Genomic DNA, 18,683 nt, shown 5'->3' on the forward strand with positions numbered 1-18,683 from the left:
GTGTCACCACTGATTGAGTTTGGGAAGAAAAGAGCAAAGAGTTTAGAGGAAAAGCCAATTCGGTTTGGGACACACGAAGCTTCAAGTGCCTATGAGTCATCCGAGAGGAAATATCAAGAGCTCTGATTGTTATCTGTGTCCGGAACTAAGAGGAAAGGCCGGGGCTGGAGACAGGAAGTTGAGGGACAGAAGCATATAGACAGCACATGAAGTCGGAGACTGGCACAATCACGCAGTGTATTTGAGTAATGGAGACGAGAAAGGGGCCAGAACCCCGAGTGAGGCTCTTTCTACTCTACCACATTGCCTCTTTTTGCCTAGATTTATCAATGGGGGCAAGTAGGTAAGTACGTAGAATAAATAGAATAAAATGGGCATAGCATAAGCCACTGGTTAAAACTCGGGAGTTAGTCTTTTTTTTTTTTTTTTAGAGTGCTATAGATGGAGGAAAAATGGAGACCTGACTTGTTGACAATACTTACAAAATGAATTCTAGTTTAATTAAGGTTTGCGGTGGTATCTTTTTAAAAGTGAAGCAACTTCTCTCCCTCCCTCTCTCTCTCTCTCTCTGATAATGATAGATAGAGATAGATAGATAGATAGATAGATATAAATAGGCAGATAGATGATAGATGATAGATAGATAGATTGATAGATAATAGGCGATAGATGATAGATACATAAATACACAGACAAATATGATACATAGATAATCTGCTGCCCATACATAAATAAAAATACAAATTTCATGAAACTAAAATGCCTCATATTCTCATCTTGAATAAGTCACGAGAGAAACAGAAAGCCAGAGCTGCCCTAACATGAGTTCTTTCCTCTCCCATGATTCAGTAAGCATTGGTGTCACGTTTAAATTTTCTAGTCAAGAAAAATTGTCTCCATATGAGTCAAAAGGGTTCTTCACTGTTCTGGACCCGGCATGATGCCTCCCACACGAAGCTGCTATGTGGAATCAGGCCCCGTGGGGGTCTATGGGGGACACAGGCAGGATAATGCCTCCATATCCCTCCTGAACCAGGGACCACTGGCTCCCAAAAGGTGCCCTCTGCGAGGCTCCTTCCACGCACGAGCCTTTTAATGATGTATTAATGTTCTTTAAAAGGCAGGGTAGGGGAAAGAATCTGGAAGGACATTTGAGTTGATTATAATATCTACAAAATTAACGTCTTTATATCTAATTACAGAACTAAAATGGACAATTAGAGCCCATAATTAAAGGACGCACATAATGATGAATTACAGTGTGCAATGAGTCGGGAAAACTCCTAATTATACTCTGGGAACCTGAAGTCCCCGGCACGAGCTCGCATTGCTATTTTCATCACAGGAAAGTACCTCCATTGAGCTCATCTCAGAAGTTTTCCGTGTCTCTGAGTGGGTCTGTTTCATAGGGACAGAGAGTCCCTGAGAACTTGCTCCTGAGAAACTTTTCCTGAGACCAGTCAGCACCGTCCACCCTTATCAGAAAGATGGGAACACTGGCAAATAGGCGAATCTCATCATTAGTGATGAAAAGCCAGCCTCTGGATAGTTTTGAAAAATGACTCTTTTACTGTCACACAATGGGTAGGGATTTGCCCAAGTAAGTCTTTTTAATTTAGAAGCATCATCAGAACAGTGAGTCCATTAATTAAAAAACAAAGAAGACAGTATATGTGAATCTATATGTATATGTGTGTGTGTATATAGTCTACTGTACGTGCACAGGGGTGTATATATATAGTCTTCAGCAGGATGTGAAGAAAGACAAATACATCATATATCCATGTAGGTCCAGCCACTAGTGCGTGGACTAGTTTGCAAACAACGATTCTAGCATATGACACACAATGAGGGTTAGAAAAACGCTGAAGTCCAGGCATAAGAGAGAAAACGTGGAGGAACGTGGGGCCAGAGGATCTACCTGGATGGAATGCTCCCAGGACATCAGGCACTTTTACCAGCACTGCCCGTGCAGACTGACCCATTAAGCAGATCACAACTGTATGAGATGGGCATGACTCTTTTGCAGGGGACGCAGCGCAGCACAGGGTGGGCAATCGCTTGCCCAAGCTCACCCGGCTGGTTTAAGTGACAGGATCGGGCTTAGAAGCCCAGCGTCTGGCCACGGAGCCCAGCAGTGATCCACCGAAGGCTTCCCAGTTAAGAGTGACCCCGCCAGGTCTGTCAGGAACATGAGGTCTGGTAGCTCTGGAAAGGACAGACTAACACAGAGGGAAACCTGCCATATGGAGGTTGTCGGGAAAAGTGGCCCAGACAGGGTGACAAACAAAGAGAGAAGAGACTTGAGGGAACAGAAAGGGTGGGGCTAATGACCGGCAGGCATGATAGGGAGGGTAGGTCAAAGATGACGAAGTTTTTGACCCAAATGGAAAAAATAATAATAATAAAGAAAAAAGAATCGTAACAAACTTATCAGAGACAGGAAAAAGGAAAGGAAAAATATAATGGAAACGTTAAGTTCTTGCACAGATGCTGCGCCTTTGAAATGCCTACTAGAGGTTTCCACCAGGGGTTTTCCACCAGGCAGCTGGAGATTCAAGACAAGAGCTTGGGCAAAGGTCAGGCTGGAGAGACTCACTGAACAGAGGTCTGTGAGGACCGGCGGAGACCCAGGCCGCCCAACACAGCCGAGGGAGGGGACTCACAGGACAGGAAAAGAGGGTCAGACGAAGGGCGTGACTCCAGGCAGGAAAGGCATTAATAATCAATCATCTCCTTCCAGAGGCTCCCCGCCCCTAACCCACACTAACCCCCGACGTCCGCATGCATAACCCACACCCTTGGAAAACGATAACCTTCAGGAAATACTAAAGCTATGACCATTCTTCCAGCTACAGAATGCGTAAGCTGCGGAGAGGAGAGGTGCAGCACCGGGACCACAAGGGCCCTGCCATAGCGCTGCCTGGTGACAGCGGGTGGCCGCACTCGCGGTGGGCACGGCCGAGCGTGTAGAGGTGTCCAATCACTGTGCTGTGCACCAGAACCTGATGGAATGTTGTGTGCTGACTACTCTTCGATGAAAGCCACAAATAAAGACGTGATCGTTACTACTCATTGGAATTGCTCAACAGGAAGCTCGGGAGGGGACGAGGGGTAGGGACCGTCTTGCTCACCACTCAATCCTAAAAGCCTACTGCTTAGCCTGGTACTGTCCGTATCAGGACACGTTGACCATGGACCTCACCAGTGAGAAGTTAGCAGCAGGGGCTCATTCCCAGTCCAGTGCTGTTTCTACCACTCCCCGCCGCCCCCCTACCCCCAGACCGCCGCCTGTGGTCTCTCGGGGCGGCCCCCATGTCACAGAGCATGTGTGTGTGCTGACAGCGTGCAGAGGCCAGACCACACCCCTAATTTACTGTGAACCTCCTGGCCCACGAATAAAAGATCCAGTCCAGAATTTCAACCACCATAACAAGCAGAGAATGTTTACTGGGGCCAACGCAAAAAGCATCCTTCTACCCTCTGGCTCCACAGAACTTGCACCAGAGTCAAATCTCTGAAATTAATGTTCCGGCTCCTCAGCTAACATAACCACTCGCTTCTGGCAAATCAGAGAGGAGCCACTTATCCTTTCAGACCGTGTGAGCCTTTGCGTATCCGACCCAACACAGGCAGCTCAGGGTCAGAGGCAGCAGCAGAGCCGAATTCAGTCAATATCGTCAGAAGTATTCAGGCTGATATTAGCTACGTGGTCGATGCCCAAGAGAAAACTAGAGGGCAACGGTTTCTTTAATCATGGGGACTATAGTCTTGGGTCTGTCAACTACTAGGCTCTAGTCCCCAGCTATTCAAACACTAATCTAGAGGTTAGCGTCAACTTGTTCTTGTAGATGTGGCTAAAGTGCATCATCCGTTGACGTTATATAAGAGATCATCCTAGATAATCTGGATGGAACCGATTTGATCCATCGAAAGGCCACAAAAGCAGAGCTGAGCCTTCCCTGCAGAAGAAGTTCCACTGGGGACAGCAGCTTCAGCCCAGCACCAAGATCCCCAGCCTGCCCTCCCTGGTGGCCTGCCCTGCGGGTTGGGCACAGGCCGAGGCAGCCCCCGCGGTCACCTACGCCAAGTCCTTGCAATAACCTCCCGACGTATATCTCCTACCGGTTCTGCTTCTCTGGTTGAACACTGAACGATGGCATCCGGGGTAGCCCTTGAAAAGATGCATCCAGTCAGTAAATATTCGTTGAGTGTCAGCCGGATGCCATGCCCTGTTCTAGATGGCAGAGATGCGAGAGAGTAGAGCAGAGACAGGTAGAGGGGCTGCTGTGGGCGTCTTGTGACGTACGAGTGCCAGAATGCCTGCTGCGCCTGGTGCTCCCCCTGTAGCACCATGAACCCCCAGTTTTAGGTACACAGAGATATGGAGACACACACAGGGAAGAAGGCTATGTGACCACAGAGGCAGGGGTGGGAGTGACTGCAGGAGCCCCTGGAAGTAGAAGAGGCAAGGAAGGACGCTTCCGTAGAGCCTCCAGAGGGACCCCGACCCTGCGGACACCTTGATTTTGGACTCCTAGCCTCCAGGACTGTGAGACAATAGATTTCTATTGTCTTAAGCCACCCAGTCTATGGCAGTTTGTTAAGGCAGCTCCAGGCAACTAACAAAAATAGTCAAATTCATTCGTTCTTTTTCCTCAGCAGTATTCGTCCCATAAATCGGAGACTAAGGTCTGATGTGTCTAACATCCACATGCTTAGCCAGGGTTTCCGTGTGTCAGAGAATTAGTGTGGAGGCCCCCTGCTGCTCAGCGCCCACTCCCAGGGGCTTTCCAACTCAACTTTGTTCACAAACAGGCCACCAGCCCATGGGTTAGTTTGCCAAATTGACTATTTTAATACTGTATTAAAATTGGATTCATCTTGGTCACCGGATCTTCTTTTTTTTTTAATTTTTAAAACTTCTTTTTTTAATGTTTATTTATTTTTGAGGGAGATACACACAGAGTGCCAGCAGGAGAGGGACAGAGAGAGAGGGAGACACAGAATCCACTTGGAGCTGTCAGCACAGAGCCCGATGCGGGGCTCAAACTCACAACCCGTGAGATCATGACCCGAGCCGAAGTCGGATGCTCAACCAACTAAGCCACCCAGGTGCCCCGGTCACGGGGTCTTCTCTACAGTTGTCCTTTACATTTGTCACCAGAGGGAAGGGCCTCACTGTCTCAGCCCAGGCCCTGCCCTGTTCCCTACAGACTTTTCAAGTTCTTTGCATCAGTTTGCATTTTTCCAGGCTGAATTGTTCTCCTTCCGGCCAGCCTCTATCCAATTCTATGAAATAATTCTTGGTCTCCAGTAACTGCCTATCAATGCAGCTGTTTTTATATCTTTTTAAAAATATTTTAATAAAAGCTGGTATTTCCTGCAGATAATTGAGGAAGATGTCCATTAATGCCAATCTTAACGAGGTGCCCACAGGCCCCTTTTAGACACTGCCCTGGGGTAGGGTGGGGGGTCAGTGTCATTGTTGGGGTGTCCTTTGTAATTCTCGGGCCACATTTGTAGCACCTAAGCCAGCCTCAGCACTGGGATATCATCTTGAGAACATTGGAAAAGAGGTGGTAGCTAGAGGGTCGTCTGGGTGGCTCAGTCGGTTGAGTGTCTGACTTCGGCCCCGGTCATGATCTCACGGTTCATGGATTCGAGCCCCGCGTTGGGCTCTGTGCTGACAGCTCAGAGCCTGGAGGCTGCTTCGGATTCTGTGTCTCCTTCTCTCTCTGTTCCTCCCCCACTTGTGCTCTGTTTCTCTCTCTCTCTCCCTCTCTCAAAAATAAATAAACATTACTTGTGCTCTGTTTCTCTCCCTCTCAAAAATAAACATTAAAAAAATTTTAATAGATATTAAAAATTGTTTTAAGTAACTGACTTAGAGATGATAGATGATAGGTAGGTGGGGAGATAGATAGATAATTGATAGACAAATAGATGTGACTAGTTCCATTTGGAAATGTGGGTATGTGTGCATATAGGTAAGCCTGTGCAACTTTGGAAAAATATCAGAAAGAATAAGCATAAAACCTTGAATGTTAAGGAAAGCAGTTATCTCTGGGGAATTAAAAGAAACGCTGGAAAGGGAAACTTTACTTCTCATTTTATATCATTCTTAAATGCTGAGATTATTGAGTTATGTTTATTTGATGACTTTCAGGTTCTTTTAATTTTACAAATGTTTAAGGGGAAAAAAGTGTTACATAAATGCCTACTCTTCAACTGCAACCCTATGCCAGACAATTTTACATACATGTTCCCGAAGGTACACATTTCAATCACCAGCCACTTCACACACACACACACACACACACACACACACACACACATGCATGCACACTTTTTCAACAGCTGGGAAACTCAGCTGTGAGAACTCATCCCACAGGGATGAAGAGGCGTGCTCAAGGTTACATAACAAGTAAGTCAGAGCAAAGGCCCGTGGTCCACCCTGGCTGTCACCCTGAGCTCTCCACAGTTCACACTGTCCCCAGGGCCATCGGAGTATGTCTGTCCTTTGTGTGTTCACTCATCCAGTCCACTAATACGAAGGCGTCCCCTTGGTTCAGCACCATGCTTGGTTCTAGAAAGAGCTACAAAGATGAACAAGGCAAGTTTTCTGCCCTTAAGCAGCTCACAGTCTCCTGTGCTGTTAATATGAAACAGAAGGAAACAGAATGCTCCATGGGCAGAGACAGAGTAAGCAGCCGGGGACTGCCCAGCTGCCCTGGCTGTTCCTGTGAGGCTGAGTCAGAAGACGACTCTGATCCCCTTCTTCTTGAGTGGCCTTTGGGCTGGAACATGGCAACGATGCCCTCAACGTTCTGGTACACCTCACTTAGCTCAACCAACCTCTTCATTTTGTCCCATGTGGACGTACGGGTAGTAGAGAGAGAGGAGGGGAGGCAGGTGTTTGTAGAAATGTGAAGGGAGAGAAGGGCTCTGGTCATGGTGGGAGCTACCCATGAGCTGAAGGTCAAACCAGTGGTTGGCAGAAGGGCGGGCTGTGAAGTTCACATTTATGTGCTGGCTAAAAAAGAAAAAAAATTCCTCTGACTCAAAATAAACAGACTTGCTGTGAGGCCCATGTGTGATTTTTCTTAGGATTTTGGGGAATATTGTAAATGATCTATATGTCCCTCTCCCCCAAAGTATGTGGGGATCACAAGCTGGCTCTATTTGGACCATAAACAAAGGATCTAGAGAAGTATGCACTTCATCCCAGAAGCTCACTTAATTTGTTTTTTACCCCGTGGAGTTGAATTTTTATGCAGATGGGAGTATCTGTTATATCCTTGACCCGAGCCATGGTTTTGAGAAGACATAGTACGTATGAGGGGCCAAAGGGCCAATACACATGTTGTTCATCGGAACCCCAAGGGACACATCACGAAGGAAAAGGGACAAGAGCTAGGAAGTGCAGGATTTGACAGGTGGAGAGGGGGAGGGACACTTAAGGGCAGCAGTTACAACGTGGGGCAAGGAACAGACAGCTGTCCCCTCCTGGGACACTGAGGTAACACGGCTTGCCCGGCTTTGAAGCTGCAAGGAAGCTTGGCAACCATCCACTACCTCCCTCATGTCACAGGTGCGCCATGTGAGAATCAGAGTGGTGAGATGGGCTGGCCAGGACCACACAGCACGACCAATCCCCTGGCCTGCTTGGCCGCGTTTTGTACTTGCTCTGTGAACATGCTGTTCCCTGAACAAGCAGAGGTTCAGAAATGGGAAGGTGGGGACACATACAAGAAATAGCAAGTCTGAGAGGGGATTTGATCTGAGGAGAAAATACACATAGAAAATACACACAAACTGGAAAAGGCGAGTTGGGATTTGCTTCTGGAAGATGTTGAATAGGAGACCAAGGGGTTTGGGTCTTTTTTCCATGTAGATGACAGAGACCTACTACATGTGTGAGAGCAGAGTTCAGGTAGCAAACTTGCTGTTTTCTGTCCCCAGGCACACATGAGGACATTCAATTGGGAGCGAGGAAAGACCTTCAGAGTCCCAGGGAAGGAAAGAGCCCACCTTGATTTTTCATATTTTCTCTCTGAAAACTACAATTACTCCTTCATAATATCATTCCTCTTCAAAAAAAACTTACATAGCTTCTTTTCTTTCTTTTCTAATAGAGAAGCCATGCATCTTATTTATGAACTTTCAATCTTATGAAGAACCAAAATGGCTCCTATGAGCTCCTCAGCTAATAAAAAATCAAGCTCAGTTAATATTTTGACATATTTTCCTCAGAGTTTTTGTTCTGTGGATTTTACATCATTATTTAATACCTTTGTGTAACTTTGAAACTTCTAATTTCACTTAATATAAAACCATAAATTCTGAAATTATCTAAAGTTCTTAAAACGAGGGGCATCTGGGTGACTCAGTCAAACGTCCGACTTCGGCTCAGGTCATGATCTCACCGCTCGTGAGTTCAAGCCCCACATCAGGCTCTGTGCTAACAGCTCCAAGCCTGGAGCCTGCTTCAGAGTCTGTGTCTCCCTCTCTCTCTCTGCCCCTCTTCTGCTCATGTGCTCTCTCTCTCTCTCAAAAATAAACATTAAAAATTTTTTTTAATTCTCAAAACCATCATTTTAAAGGCTTATAACCTATATATTTAACCATACCCTCAGTGCTGGGCCTTTAGATCATTTCTTTTTCCTACCTAATGCTACCTACCTTGTTGTGTGTAACTTTTGTCCCCTTCAGAGTATTTCCTTAGAATAGATTCATAAATAGGAAATTCCTACATCAAATAGTATAGACAGTTTTTAAGGTCATTCACACACCTCATCAAATTGATTTACAATGCTGGGGGCATTACGATACATATAAATAACATGTAACTCTAAAAACCAGAGTTTTTATTGAATGAAAGTCGTTTCTTTGTTTTAATGACTTTTCTTTAATTTTGAAAATATTTCATATCTTAGGGTGCCTGGGTGGCTCAGCCAGTCAAGCATCCAACTCTTTTTTGTACTATTTTTTTAATGTTTATTTATTTATTTTTGAGAGAGAGAGAGAGAGAGAGAGAGAGAGACAGCAGGGAAGGGCAGAGAGAGAGGGAAACGGAATCCCAAGCAGGCTCCGAGCTGTCAGCACAGAGCCCAATGCAGGGCTCAAACCCATGAACCATGAGATCATGACCTGAGGTAAAACCAAGACTCGGATGCTTAACTGACTGAGCCACCCAGGTGCCCTTTAAGCATCCAACTCTTGATCTCGGCTCAGGTCATGATCTCACAGTTTGTGACTTGAAGCCCCATGCTGGGCTCTGTGCTGCTTGGAATTCTCTCTCCCTCTCTCTGCCCCTTCCCCGCTTGTGCTGTCTCTCTCTCTCTCAAAATAAATAAATTGGAAAAAAATGTTTTTAATTTCATATTTGAAGGAAAAATTCTCCATAAAATTAGACTGGGGGTGGGGGTGGGGAGAGAAATACAGCTTCTAGGAAATTCAAGGTCTACTCACCCTGGACCACTTTTGCTTTCTCTTGTCTTCTGACCAGTGCTCCGCCCCTCCCTTTCCTCACTACCCACCCCACCCCATCCTCTCCCAGCCTCTCTGATTCCAGGATGTTGTCTCTTCTGTGCTTATTAAGGGGGATTCCATCTTGTATTTCCTAGTAAAGGGCCCGAGTCCGCACACACAGGCTTCTGCACCCTCTCCCAGGGCTCTGGAGAGTAGTTTGCAACGAAAAGATTAATGGTGCTTTCCTGATCTTCATGGCCTGTGTGTTTCTCATCATCTCCCTCTGGATGCAGTCGCTGGCTCTCATTCCAAAGCCACACATGGCTGGTCCTTGCTCCTCCCAGAGCAAGGAGACTTGCTAGGGCTGATGCTATGGAGCCAGCCAAGTCACCAGTCTCTTGCATAGTCAGAACCCCCCTCTTCTCTTTTCCTCCTGGTACAGCTCTGCTCAGTCTCCTTCACTGCCCACCTGACCTTTTGCTGGCCTCCTAACAAGCTTCCCCACCTCTGCCTCCTTCCCTTACAATCTTTCTTGTACACTGCAGCAAAATCGAGTCTTCCTGGGGCAAAATTTGTATCGTCTTATAGCTCTGCTCAAGCATCTGCAGCAGATCTCTATTACGTGGGAAGCCCCATATCTTAGAGTGGACCAGTAAATATGTACCAGGTCCTTTTTAATGGGTACACATTAAGTGCCACAGAGGCTACACCATGAGCTCTGGGTCTAGTTTGGGGAACTAACCCAGACATGTGAAAAGTCACAAGGCTCCAGCCCCCACCTCCTTCCAGCAATCCAGTCCTGCGTGTGTGACAGACAGATCTCACACTTGACATGTTTCAAACTGAATTTACTCTCTTCTCCCCAAATCTATGTTTTTTACATAATGGTTCCACTCTCCAGGCTCTCAAGACAAGATAGATGCATGTCACGAACATGGGGAGATTTGACGGGTGGAAGATTTTGGTCTTGTACTGTCCATCAAAATCCAACTGTCTAATTACTCACTTTCTTGGTTGTACTTAAGAACATAGAGGGACACAGAAACAAATAAGACATGCCCCCACTGCTGTAAGCGTATAATGTTCTGTGGGAGACACAGAGCTGCTTGTCCATTGTCAACTCATCCACCCAAGCTGTGCCTCACAAGCCTGGGTCTCCAGATCCAACCTCCCCCCAACCCCCTCAACCATTCACTTCAGGAAAAGTGGACTAGGACGTCTCCAGGTATTTTCATGATTCTCCAGTACTTGTCATCTACCAAATCCCAACTGATCCAGATAGTAGAATCACCATAATATCCAGGTGTATCGGGAGCTAAGGGTAAAAACTATTAACAGAGATCCCTGCCATGGATGACTTTACAATGTGGGGAGAGAGGCTGACACCTGAACAGATGATTTCCCAATCATACTGTACGCGGCCAGACTATGGAGCTACAACAAACACAAAGAGAAGGGATCTTCTGGCCCGACCGAAGATTCAGGGAGATGTGGGGAAAGTGGGGTGAGGAAGGAGGAAACCTGCCAACTGGAACGGGAGTGGGGAGTGGGTGGCTCACAGTGGAGAAACCAGAATTTGCACCCAGGTTTGTCTGACTCTCCAGTTCATGCTTTTCCCACCATCCTGTTACATGGTAGGCTTTCAATGGATATCCACCCACTGGATGAAAGAAGAAATAACAATACAGGAGGCGCCAATTCACTCCTACAACCTCTCAGAATAGTTTGGAGGTAAAATAAAGTCTGGAATTGAGAGGGGACTCCTCACTCTTGTCTACACCTCCTCAAAAAAACCCTGCTAGTGTCCCGGGCTATGCAGACAATGGGAAAAGAAACAAAGGAAGCCTAGAGTTCCAAGGGCTACAGCAAAGAATCCCATAGAATCCCACGTTAAATCACGCTGGCCCCGGAAAACCCCTGGACAAGGAAAAGGGATCCTAATTCTCCTACACCCATCTCCTCTGAAATTCGGTTCTGGAAGGAGAGCCAGGGGATCAGAGCTGCGCGCCCACATCCTTGAGCGATTACATGGGGCTGCCTTCTCTCCACCCACAACCCCCCTGCTCCACTGTGTTTGCAGAGCAGATGCCTCGGGCCAGCAGCCCCCCTTTCTGTACTTCCTGCTCCTTGGCCCCAGCCTCTGCCTTCCGTCTCTGTATGCTTGGCATACACGCAGCAAGCCTGGAGCTGGAGTGTGCCATCATTTCACAATTCACAACCCCCAAATAAGAGACAGGTGGTGGGATTCTCCCAGGGAATGGAAAGAAGGACTCCAAGCCCACACTGTCTGAATCTGGCTGCCCAGGGAACAGCCCGGAGGTGGGCTGGGCTGAGGCTACTGTTTCAGGAGATTCTACCCAACCCTTTCCAGGCTGTTTGATCCCTTGGTCCCGGACATTTCTCCTCAGGATTTCCTCTTGGATCCTCCCAGTTCTTTGGGAAAGTCAAAACTCACTTTGAACAGTTCATGGAATCGATTTGTAGAAGAAGGAGTCAGCTCAATAAAATTACAATCATTTCTTTAGAGGAGGTTGTTATAAAATGGGCCTTGGAAAGTCACAGACTCCTTGGTACTGATATCTGGATCGATTTGGGGCTCAAGACACTTCATTGCCCACTAGGGAATTGTTTTATGATTTAGCTTCTCCATGATAGATTAAGACGGGCTTGCAAATTTTGCCACTGGGGCAAAAGACTACAACTACTTCCTTTACTTCAAGGAAATATTTTAGGTTCATCTCATCAGCCACTACCAGCAAACTTTTTTTAAATTTTCTGTAAAGGCCCAGAGAGTAAGTATTTTAGGCTTTGTGGGCCATAAGGTCTCTGTCATAACTATTCACCTTGTCCTACGTAGCACAAAAGAAGCCATCGGCACTAGGCAAATAAATGAGCAGAGCTGTGTGCTAATAAAACTTTATTTACAAAAACAGGCAGCAGGCTGGATTTTGACCACAGGCTGTAGTGTGCCAAACCCTGACAAAAACCCTGTGTTCTGTGCAGAAGTATCAGTTTGAGGAGCGAATGATGTTCACTGACACCCTTAGGAAGGAAGTTGCTGCTTTGGTATGAGAAAACTTTGAGGTCTTCTTGTCTACTATTACCTAAGGAACCTAAAATAATATCAGAAGCTACATATTAACACAATCCTCAGATGCTTTGTACACATTACATCTGGGGACCAGTGTGTCTCAAACACCTATCAAATTACAGGGGTGCCCAGGGGGCTCAGTCAGCTGAGCGTCCAACTCTTGATTTCGGCTCAGGTCACGATCCCAGGATCATGGGACTGAGCTCCTCATTGGGCTCTGCACTGAGCATGGAGCCTGCTTAAGATTCTCTCTCTCTCTCTCTCTCTCTCTCTCTCTCTCTCTCCCTCCCTCTGCCCCTCTCCCCCACTTACATGCTCTGTATGTATATCCCCCCCAAAAAAACTAAAAACAAAAAAAATTACAGACTCTGAGGTCTAAGGCATGCAACTCTGTCTTCAACAAGCTCCTAGCTGACACCGATGCTATCAGTGAATGAGGCTTCGATTAGCAAAGATCTGCTCTGGACCATCCTCTATAAAACTCAGTTCCAGGGTGAAACATGGGAGCAGATGGGTTCCAGCTGCCCACCACCAACAACCCCGTTTCTTAACCCCCAACAGATAATGCATGTGGAATACTACGCTAGATGTTACACAAAAGCAAAACCACCTGACAAAAAGACTCAGACCTTGGCTAAGAGGTTCTCGCAATCTTTTTTTTGGGGGGGTGAGGGTGGGGGTGGGGGAGGAGGAGCTCATACACATAAAGAAATTAATCAGTATAAGAGGTCACATGAATGTCTAAGACAATAAGACATCAGTGAAAAATCCTGACAGAGGCTATGAACGTCTAGAAGGGATACCCCAACCCCTCTCATCCATCACAAGGGGAGGAACCCGAAGCTCCATGCCCCAGGAAGCAAGAATTTTGAATAGGTTCAAGCTCAGAAAGAAATTCAGGAAATGTTGCCAGCCAGGAACACTTAACATCATTCCTGCAGCCCACAATCTCAGGCTAAAATAATTAATATAATATGAGAAATTATAAGGCAATGAAAATGGAAACAACGGAAATAAGATTCTTGCTAGCAGCCCTAGATGTACCCTGAGGGCGATGCAGTCTGTGGCTGACCCTCAAATCTCTTATAAGCCGTGAAGATCAAAGCAAAACCAAGAGACTGACACCTTAGAACGTGCTGCCTCCAAGTGTTTCACGCGTATATATTCTTAGGTGTCTGAATATTTCCCCCCTAAATCTGGCTCAGGACTGCACCCCCACTCAGCAAGAGGGGCATCTGAAATTGGCATCCTCAAAAGCAAAGTCACTCCTAGGGCACGTCCCACGCAGATGCTGAATCCCTAAGATGGCGTCCAGATGTCACAGACCAGCCAGCAGTCAGAGCTCTCCCCAGTCTGGCAGCCACCCTCCTTTCCAGCTCTCCCTTCCACCACCCCTTGGTCCTAACCCTCTGCTCCCCACAGGTTGCTATCTGCCCCCTCCCCTCCATTCCCACATCCAGCGTCATCTTCGTCCACTCCTCACCCTCACTGCTGAGGTCAACCCCACCGCTAGTAACCAACCCATACCTCGCCCTCTGCATACTGCACCGCTGCCTGGCACCCCCATGCTTGGCCCCAGCCCCACCCCTTCCACCGTCGGGGGCCCCCTCAGCCACAAGTGCCATCCCCTACAATCACCACTCACCACCCTCTGGGCACCTCCTTGAGCACGGCTCTCTTTTTTGTTCCTTCCCTTTCTTGTTGGCCATGAGCACTTGGGCTGGAACGATCCCCCATTCCTATCCGTATGCTTTCAAATCACTTGTGGAGTCCCTCACACATCACAGGTGTCCTGTAACAGTTACTATTTTTGTAAGTAAAGCCGTTACCCAAAGTCCTTGGGTCCCACACTGCTCTCCAGCCCCACGGTTTCTTGTACATCACCACCGTCCATTCGCAGTTCATGCTTTTCAGAACACTGTTGAGCCCATTTCATCTAGAAACGTCTAAGCCAGCTGCACACCTGGCCTCCCTTCCCCTGGGCAGGCATGTCCCCCAGTTTCTAACCAGTCTCTTCTCTCCTCGCCTCGTGGCACACCCACAATAGCTGTGGCTCTCTGATTAGTTAGACACCGATCCTGACCTTGTCCTTCCTGTAATGATCCTGGCACAGCCAAACTCCAAAATCTCAGACGCCTAGGTTTATGTAGCAATGTGGTCACAGCGCCTCATTTATCTCAACCGTAACGTGCTCTGTAACAAGCAGATGCCTCCCAGGTTTGTCCCGGTCACCGCTCCGAATGCCACCTGTCCCCACGCCACCCCCACGTGCAACCCCCCAGGCTGTGCGGTCGCCATGCCCTGGAAAACATGTCCTCCGGGACACCTGAAACCAGAACCTCCTACCCAAGACACTCATGAGAAACAGACCAGCCCTTGGCCACTTGCAATGGGAGAAAGACAGCTTCTAAGTCACGAGGGAGAATCAAGCTCCGGTTGGAAATACAAACTTTTCCTTTAAAGGAGAAGCTAACGTTGGCAGTACTACTCTTTTGAGCTGCTCTCCAACAAAGCTGGAAGAGCCATTTTGGGAGAGAGAGGGAAAGGAAGACAGTGTGAGTGACAAATGGAGAGAAGGAGACAAAAAGAGAAAAGTGAGAGGAGGGAGGCACGGAGGGGGGAGGAGGTGGGGGGGGGCAGAGTGAAGGAATGAAGACCCAAAGGGGAAGGAGCAGAGGGGGAGGGCAGAGGAGGGGATGAAGAGGGAGGAAAAGGCAGGGAAGACAGGCTGTGCTATGCTGGCTCACAAACAAGGGCCACCAGTTCTGTGGTGAGTTTGATGGTGTCCCCTGGGAGCTCTAACATCCATGAGGGGACAGGGTCTCCATGGGCTTGTATAACACTGGCCTGGGCTGGGTGGACCCCAGAGCCCGCTGGGGCCCAAAACAAACAACCAAACAGAACTGGAGGAATTGATCTCCAAAGGCTATTGTTAACCTCTGCTCTCAGTATTTGCGACTGATGCCAGATCTTGACCATACGTTGGGATCAGCCCCATGTTCCAGAGCATCTATTAATAACACTGCCTTTCCCTCGCAAGTGTTCCATTTAGATGTTACATTACTTGGTCCTCCTATTAATAGGAGACACAGGAAACTGAGACTGAAGTCTCTGGACAGAATGAAATACTTAAATGTCGTCATTCTCAGAAAAGGAGGAAGCCGACGTTGGTCACCGGAAAAGACCAGAAGGATTCTGTCTTGGGGGAGCAGGACTTGAAATAGTTCTCGGTGTAACATGATAGTGGAGATGGGGGGAGGCAGCCGGATGGGGCTTCACAAGACAAGGCTGTAGGTTGCATACGCCGTGGATACTGAAATAGTAATTTCTGGAAACAGTCACTTAAGATCGGGTGGCAGGGGAAGAAAAGTCCACAGTGATAGCTTCTGAAAGGTAAAGCGGAATGATCCACAGATGAATCATGTTTGAGGAATCTCGTGTAATAGAGAAAATCTGCAATAACTTCTGGTTAGTGGTTAAATGTAGCTATGAATTATTCATTCTCAACTGCACATCATGAAGGCTCCAGTGAAGACCTTTTAGCTTTTCCAGTATCAAGAGTCTACTTGAAGTCTATTGGAAGGGAGGAAGGGAGGGAGGGAGGGAGGGAGGGAGGGAGGAAGGAAGGAAGGAAGGAAGGAAGGAAGGAAGGAAGGAAGGAAGGGAGGAAGGAAGGAAATACATTAGTTTCAAGGCGATCTGTGGGAAGAAACGGACCCAAGATATTTTCTCACCACAAGGAGGTGAAGGAGAAATGGGGAAGAGGTTTAGTCCTTACATAATAAATGGCAAGGAGTGTATAATCCAATGAGCATCCTGACAATGAGAAGAAATCTCCTGGAAAATGTGAGAAAATACCACTTGTCCCTCCTGCCCTCATCCTTCACTCCCAAGGACTCACGGGTCCATATTATTTACTCAGCCATCCATTCATTCAGCGAGTTCTACAGAAGCCATATGGATGGAAGTCAGCAGGTTCTCCCCGAGCATCTTCTGTGAGCCAGACCCCGTGCTGGAGGCCAGAGATGCCGGCGTGAAGGAGACATGGCTTGTGCCTTTGGTGAGCTCCAGGCTGAAAAGGTCTCAGACTCATGGAATTACTAGAATTTTAGATTCATTAATGGGATCTGAGTCTGCTAAAGGATGAACTGAGAAGTCCCATGGAGACCAAGATTCACCCAGAGCAGACACCTTGAGGTGGGTGAATGCTTCCTAGTTTGCTCGTGGATGCTCTGAGATGTCCCACACATCTCTTTCTGCCTTGCGTCCCAGGGCTAAGGGTTGCATTTATCTACAGTAAGTACCCCAGGCCGGCTTTTCTCATACATTTAGCTCCTCCAAAGCTTATTATGGGACTCTGATTCAATGACCCTGATTTTAGTAGCTCTCTGAATTATTATTTTTCTCTAAGCCACCTCAAATTATTGCTGGAAGAAGGCAACTTACAAAAAAATAAATAAATGAATGTAATCGGAGTGTTGGGAGAGACCCGGATCGACATAGGAACCCCAAGATTCCAGTGCGTCCTGTCGGGACAGGGAAGACCAAGATACCCTGAGCCACTCAGAGTTGGGGAAGACACCCCAGGACCAGCCGCGAACCTGGCACAAGCCACATCTGGATCAGTGAAGTCTGAGGAGTGAGCTGACATCCAACATCAGCTTTCCTATACAATCCAACACATGGTCTCCGCTGACACCGGCTCTCGGCACAGAACCCGCGTGCTCCACATTCCCTGTGACACCAGCCAGGTAAGTGAGGGGCTCCAGGGAGGCCACACTGGCAGCAGGTGGTTTCCCCTCCTACCCTCACCCCCGGCCTCATGGAGTGACAGCTTCAGTGACTGGCCTTACTTACATCCATGGGTGCAGAACATTCTCTGAGGAACGAAGTCCTCGACGACAGCTGGCTTCTGTATGTCTTCAGTTGTCACAACGTCTTTGCTTCAAGCCACAGGACTTGGAACTTTCTAGAGCACTGAACCCCAGACCACTTGTAGATATCCCTTTATGGGGGGGGGGAGGGAGAGCAATGTTGCATTACAAACTTTTTATTTATTTATTTATTTTAATCTTTATTTTTGAGAGAGAGAGACAGTGTGTGAGCAGGGGAAGAGCAGGGAGAGAGGGAGACACAGAATCCGAAGCAGCTCCAGGCTCTGAGCTGTCAGCACAGAGCCGGACGCGGGACTCAAACTCACGAACCGTGAGATCATGACCCGAGCCGAAGGTGGACACTCAACCGACTGAACCATCCAGCGCCCCAGCATTACAAACTTTTGCATCACTCGCACTTTCTTTCCAACTTGATACCTCCCAAGTACCCCAGGCACTGAAGGGATCTCAAAGAGAGTCTGTTTAGGAGGGCTACACCTATTGATATCTATCAATCTAGAAATTTAAACAGAATGTTACATTTACTATTTATTTAAGATAATAATTACTCAATTTTATTATTAATGTTTAAGTTCTTAAAAATTATTGTTAAATTATTATGATTATGTGTTAACATAATTTTTTTAAATAACAATAGCTATTTTCAAAAAAAATTCTTAGTGAGAACAGTGGCATTAGTTTACATTAAAAAAAAAACTCATTGAGGGGCACCTGGAGGGCTCAGTCAGTTGAGCGTCCAACTCTTGATTTCGGCTCAGGTCATGATCACAGGGTTATGGGATTGAGTCCTGTGTCGGGCTCCATGCTGGGCATGGAACCTGCTTGGGATTCTCTCTCTCTCCCTCTCTGTCTCTGTCTCTGTCTCCCCCTCTCTCTGCCCTCTCCCCACTCTCAAAATAAATAAAATCTCTTCAATATCTGGCTTAATTGAACACAGATTCTCATATCCACTTCTGAATTCAATTTGTTGCAATATCAGATATCATGCATCCTCTCGAAAATTCTACCGTATAATCGTGGGAGGAGAGCGAAACAAAGCCAAACATCCTAGGATTATTGTGGAAATAGTTTTGCTCTCACAGATCCCCTGGGAGTGTCTCCAGAGCTACCAGGGCTGTCCAGATAGCTTACGATCAAAGTAGGTCTCACTTCCCCCTCAGACTATCGCCCCCATTCTTCAACGCCGCTAGTTATCAGTTACCTGAGCAGTCTTCTAGAACTAT

General features: G+C 47.2%; 1 protein-coding gene across 4 annotated transcripts in view; it reads right to left on the reverse strand.

The window, feature by feature from the left end:
* DDR2 (discoidin domain receptor tyrosine kinase 2) overlaps positions 1-18,683 on the reverse strand; it is a 154,355-nt gene that overhangs the window by 112,090 nt on the left and 23,582 nt on the right. For 3 of the 4 annotated variants that reach the window (XM_042975992.1, XM_042975994.1, XM_042975991.1), the window contains exon 3: positions 17,423-17,570. The exons of the other annotated variant lie outside the window; for it this stretch is intronic. In XM_042975992.1, coding sequence (XP_042831926.1) covers positions 17,423-17,428 — 6 coding nt within the window. In that variant the 5' untranslated portion in view covers positions 17,429-17,570. The remainder of the gene's footprint in view (positions 1-17,422; positions 17,571-18,683) is intronic. 4 annotated transcript variants of the gene reach the window in all.

This window comes from Panthera tigris, chromosome F3 (assembly GCF_018350195.1).
Source record: "Panthera tigris isolate Pti1 chromosome F3, P.tigris_Pti1_mat1.1, whole genome shotgun sequence".
Lineage (NCBI taxonomy): Eukaryota > Metazoa > Chordata > Mammalia > Carnivora > Felidae > Panthera > Panthera tigris.